The 6,319-nt window shown below is 36.4% G+C and overlaps 1 protein-coding gene across 1 annotated transcript; it reads right to left on the minus strand.

Moving 5' to 3' along the window:
* Positions 1-833: 833 nt before the first annotated feature.
* Positions 834-4,126, minus strand: LOC140239688 (uncharacterized). Its single transcript, XM_072319512.1, has 4 exons — positions 4,050-4,126; positions 2,631-2,802; positions 1,866-2,141; positions 834-1,163 (listed from the first exon to the last, which is right to left on the minus strand). The coding sequence occupies exons 1-4, from the start codon at positions 4,124-4,126 to the stop codon at positions 834-836; spliced, it is 855 nt and encodes a 284-aa protein (XP_072175613.1).
* Between the last annotated feature and the right edge of the window lie 2,193 nt (positions 4,127-6,319).

Here is a 6,319-nt window from a genome sequence, read left to right on the forward strand (position 1 = left end):
TGTAAAGGATATTTAGGAAATAAAAAGAGGACTTTCAGAAACACGTAATCACAATATTCTACGAAAAAAAAAAAGTGTTCGAGAAAAACACATTTTTCTGTTCATTTTCTAATTACAACCTTTAGCATAATATAGAATAATAATTCATTTATATAGCGCATAGTGAGCATATTATGCTTCTCTAAGAAGACTTGCTCTATCAGAAAATATGGAAAACTCGAGATTGGTTATCGGTTGACCCGTTTCACCTATTTTCAGTCCTCACACAAAATCAGCGTGTGCGACTTTTTGTTGGTTTTGTGATGCACGGTCACAAAGGGTGTTTTCCCCCAGAAATTTAAGTGCTTTAAAGAAAAAACACATCTGAATAAAAAGATTAGTTTGTCTATATAAATTTCCTACGAATTTCACAAGTATAAATAATGCCTCAAGAACGAGATACCCACTTTCATCTAGCTCCTGCTCTTCTTTGGCACCACGAATTCTTTCTAGGGTATGTAGGGCAAGTAGGGTAGTAGGGAAGGTCCTTTTTAGGGCCACGTACTTACCCTAGAAAGAATAAGTGGTGCACCGTGAAACCTTCTACCACGCAAAGATTTCATCCCGCTCTTCTCTTTGCCTGCTTGAGTATAAAATATTTGCATAATATATTGAGTAGTTCAGGCTCATCGGAAGAGGATCATATTTACCATTTCTCTCGGTCACAAAGCGTATTTTTCCCTCAGAAATGTAGGTGCTTCAAAGAAAAAACACTTCTGCATAAAAACATGTAGTGGTGAGTGGGCCTATCTCTTTGTCTATATAAATTTTTCATGAATTTCACAAATATAAAATCATGCCTGAAGAACGAGATACCCACTTTCATCTAGCTCTTGCTCTTCTCTTTGCTTGCTTGAGTATATATTTACAGAATATAGTGAGTTGTTCAGGCACATCGGAAGAGCATCACATTTATCATTTCTCTCAATTGTCGAGTATTCGTGGACGTGTGGCGGTTCTCTGGTGGGTGTTGACTGGTCGGAAGTTGAAGGGGTTTCTTCGGAAATAACCCCAAATTTACTAGCATTATCTGCCGGTCTGGAATGGGTCGAAAGATCTCTGCTGATTGCCTGTCCAAAGAATTGAACACTGTTTATGTCAGACGTCTTTTCCTTTTCAAAACTTTCCAGACGATCGTAATTAGCAGATCTGCGTGGATCTATGTTGGACATTATGTAGCCGTTTTCGTCAACGACGTTTTCAGTTGCAGAGGAGTTCCTAGACTGAACAAATTTGACATCTCTCTCCTTTTTCTTCATACTTCCTGACATGTCCACGTATTGCTCTTTCTCGGCATCGGCTGTGGTGTTTTCACACTGCGAGATGTCTTCACCATCTTGGTGTAGTATGACGTCATGGAGAGGACGGGAAATCACCTCCGGTGGATCATTGATCATTTCTTCTGTTAGAATGTGATCCTATCAAGGACAATGGAGAATAAAGGATAGCATGATGATGAATCGTGTTGATTACCGTCATTAACGGTTAAAGATTAAAAAAAAAACGCATTAACAGTTTAATCTTATTTCAAGTGAATCGATATGTGCTTAAAAAAATGTGTAAACATCATGGACAAAGTACACACTGTCGTCCAACTCATGCTCTACTTTTTGTTTGATTGAGTATATCGTGACAGAATAAAGCGAACTGTTCAGCCTATATTGTATATTGCAAGAGGGTCACGTTTACAATTTATAGTGGCGATTCTCTAGTGGGTTTGTCGGAAGTTGAAAGAATATCTTCGTAAAATGACCGGTCAGAAACTTTTCATCTACCAGCGTTATCTAAACTGAATGGACATAGTATCTCTGTCCCCGTTCAAATCTCATTGGTCTGCGTTGACTTACGTTGGAAATCATGTAGCCGTTTCCATCAACGTCGTTTTCAGTTGCAGATGAGTCTCTAGATTGAACAAATTTGACGTCTCTCTTCTTCTTCTTCACACTTCCTGACATGTCAGTGTATTGCTCTTTTTCGGCATTGATTGTGGTGTCTTGACACTGCGAGATGTCTTCACCATCTCGGTGTAGTATTATGTCATGGAGAGGCCGGGAAATCGTGTCTGCAGGATCGTTAATCATTTCCCCTTCAGAAGTGTGATCCTATCAAGGAAGATGGCAAGTGAAGGAAAGCATGAAATCATTAACAGTTTATGTGTATTCATCACAATAAATGACGTAAGCATTGTCGTTTAGATCATTCTGAAAATATGGCACCACGAGGCTCCATAGTCACACGCTCCTATAACATTATAACAATTTTAATCGCGAGTATCGGCGAATGGTAATATTCACACGGCAGGATACTGACAATTTACCGAAAAAACAAACTTTAAGAAGTGTTAAACCTTTCTGGCGCCTTTGTATTAATTAGATTATTAATTAGAGCTAATTTCAAAATGTTTCTAATCTATTCCATTCATGATCTTTTTCATTCTGAGCAGAAATATTATGAGTTCATTTTTGCACGGAAGAGATCTCTTAAAAGGCCCTTTTAAAATTGCTGCAGAAGGAATTCACCTTTTTAGAAGCCAAAGGAGTTAGGTTCAAAGATAATGACATGCTTTCATAACGATAATAAAAGGTGATTACGTTTGCAAGGTCCTGGTAGATGTAAGACACATCCTCCAGATTATCTGTGGAGTTGCCAGTTTTGTTGCGCGGATGTTGCGGAAGAGGACGATGTGCAGCTAGTGTACCGGTATTGATAGAGTGCAGTGAGCGGGTATGCAATTCATTTGCAACTTTCGGGCGCCTACGTTTCCTATTGAGCAAAATGAAGGATACGAGAGAAAGGTTCTGGGGAGTATGACGCTGTAAAAAATCAAAACACTGATACATAATTAGGAAAATGAGAAGAACTCCGGCAAATAATTCACTTGTTTACCTGTTTCTGCAGCAGAATCCGTATATTTCAAATTATATGAAAATTATTCATTTCATTCATAGATACTTTAAATGGTTTGAATTCCATTTGCCCTCGTTTTATCCACAAATGTCATTGTGTATGAGGCAGGGTCATATTTGTAATACTAAATATGTTGCAATGTACATACTGTAAGCATCTATGCATTGTGTGTGGATATTTCCTTGCAGCTTCTTCCACAGGCAGCCTGTTTTCCTTCCAGATGAGATTCAGGAAATGCGTATCAAAATAGAAATAATATGATTATGGCTATAATGTTGACAGGGATGTTTGGTGCTTCCAAAGAGTATGCAAGCCCCCTACTGGAGAGCGGGATTTTTTTGATTATTCATGATTTAATATTCATTGGGTTTGTTATTGATTCCATGATAACACAGAAAGTAATTGTCCCAAAGGATGGCGTTTACGCCAGAAATTGTTAATTCTGCAATTTCGCGATTTTTGTAGACTGCTCAGTTTTCAGTTACTGTTTTTTTTTTTCATGCGAATCTTAATCCTTACTCACTGCTTTCCTCATAGGAGGTAACACGAGGTACGATTATAGTTGTAATAATGATTATGATAACAATAAGTAAATAAATAAATATATATATATAATAATAATGATAGTGATAATAATAATGATAATAATTATTATTATTATTATTATTATTATTATTATTATTATTATTATTATTATTATCATTATTATTATAATTATAAGGTCTTATTTACCCAGGGAAGCCACTTCAGTGTTGCCACTGGTCTACCAGAGGGCCCTGCTATTATTATAATATTATTACCCTATTATTACCATCCCCTCAAAGTGTAATATTCTTATGGCTTAAAACCATTAATATTAGCAACGATTCTTCATATTTTTGGCCCTATTCCACCTGCAATTAGTAACGAGATACCATTGAAGACTTGCTACGGCAAAGTGCTAACACTAACACGTTCTCACTAAATTATTTTATATACGAAATTGTTAGTGGATGTAAACAAGAGCTTACCTAAACGATGAAATCGCTCCTTCCCTCCCCCTCCCCCAAACACACAAAGACACAGACACACACACAGAAAAACAGACACTCAACAAGTCTCACCTCTTCTTGTGATGGTGGCACCAAAGCAGAGAAAGGACGACAAGCAACATGAGAACGACGAACAGAAAGGTTCCCATGACGTAGAGGACTGAAGTAATATATATTTGAAGATGGCCAGACTCTGTGTTTACAATAAGAAATACAACTTTCGTGACATGAAAAAAAAAAGAACAGCATGTGCGTAAAAATGTGAAGAGATTTTAAAGGAGCTTCTCAATATGTGGCTTATGATATTGCATTTTATGATTGTGATATTTTATCACTTAGTCAGTGCAAAGGTAGAATTTTTTATGTTCTGCAAGGTCAGGACAACATAAATACGGGTGAATTAAAAACGAGAAATCAATGATAGCACAACGTGCACACATGCACACACACACACACACACAATTATATTTATATATAGCTTAGCAAATAAAAGAAAGTAAATATTTTTTCACGTTTATACAGAGCGTGTAAAAAAAAAAAAAAGTAATCCAACTTTGGAGGGCTCCCATTACTTAATTGTCAGCTATGACATGTATGAAGAGCACAATGTTGGTTGTCAGGAGAGGGAAACTCTTCCCCTCCTCATTGATGCCTAATTTTGTTGACAATTGTCATGCATGAATGAGCATATGAACTTTAAAGACAACAACGACAAATTGCACTTTTTCCAAGTTTGCCCTCTATTATGAAGGAACAATGCATCTCTCACTGCATGGATGAGATCCGTCAATGAAAGTTGCCAAATAGACCAGCCTGTACAAATGCATGTTTTTGTTTAGTATTTGTGTTTAGTGTTTGTATTCAAGTTTTTTCCTGACATTGTATGGTCCATAACCTTTGATATGGACTTTTGTCCGATAACTTGGTCACTCCCAAAGAGGCCAACCCACACAGTCCATTTTCTCTGTTTATATTCAACATATATTGATAGCTTCCAGTGACAACCATGTCTTGAATATGAAGAGAGTAAAATGGATAATGTTTTCGCCTGTATGGGAAGGGCTAAGTTACCGACAATGTGGCCATGTTGAAGGTTATGGACCATAAAACATTAGAAGAAACCCTAAAACATGAATCTACAGTCGTGCAGACCGGCCTGATGATATTTTGACCACATTCATTGACAGATCTCATCCATCCAGTGAGACATGCATTGTTCTTTCGCAATAACACGCAAACTTGGAAAAAGTACAATTTGTCATTGTTGTCTTTAAAGTTCATGTGCGCAGTCATGCATGGCATATGTCAACATGATTAGGTGCCATTACTTCCCATTTCACTGTGGTTTAGTTTCCCCCTTGACTTTTCCACTTTGATTATGTTTGAGGTTATAAAAGAGATAAAGATAACCTAAACTTGTTTTTGCTATTTCATTCATGTCTCTCTGTTTATATTGTTATCTTGAAGTGTATTTGCAAATGAAAGACAACATGTCAATTTTTTTCAATTTTATCTTTTGTGACTTGTAATTTAATCAAGGTAACCAAGTTAATGGCCTATTAAACTTCCTTTTATATAGCATATGGTACATTGATTCTCATTAAATTCTTTTATTGGTTTCGCGTTTTTAGATTCATATGCATATATGTTGTCTTGGTATATATGAATAATTCCTTTGTAAAATGTGCTAGATCCACTTTGCATGGTAAGGAAGAAACGTATGATTTTTATTTTATGCCTTCGAGTGTATCATGCAATGACACCATGTCCAACAATACTACCCCTCTATGCGAAAAAGAAAACATGTCTGGGAAAAATCTGCAAGATATTGTTTTGGATGTGGTGAGTGTTGATCTTTTGGAATCAAAGTTTTATCACGTGATGTACCATACGTAGTATCTTATCATAGTGAATAGTTTCTGTGACTTTGTGTATTTTTCTGGGAAGATTTATAATCCCTATACTTTTTCCTCCTGTTTCCTCCATCTCTACGAAGAAGTAATATTCAAATAAAACATTTAGAGTCAATACTCAAGTAATATGTGGCTCATCTGAAGGGCTACACAGGCAGGACAGTGTGGTCAAGCGTGCACACGGGTTTCTGAATTGATCCTGCTAGATTTAGGTCCTTTTGAAAGAACACTCATTTTATTTTCCTTGAATTCTCCATTTTTCCGTGAGAATTTTAAAAATTTGAAAAGTTCTCTGTATACCACCAATAAAAGTGAATACACTTTTGTCAAAAAGTCTTACTCGAATAAAAAAAGGATTTATTGCCGTCACTTTATTTTTGAGTACTTAATATCAACTGTTAGCTTTAACTGATACGGTTCGTGATTGAC

Source organism: Diadema setosum, chromosome 16 (assembly GCF_964275005.1).
Source record: "Diadema setosum chromosome 16, eeDiaSeto1, whole genome shotgun sequence".
In the NCBI taxonomy this organism is placed as follows: domain Eukaryota; kingdom Metazoa; phylum Echinodermata; class Echinoidea; order Diadematoida; family Diadematidae; genus Diadema; species Diadema setosum.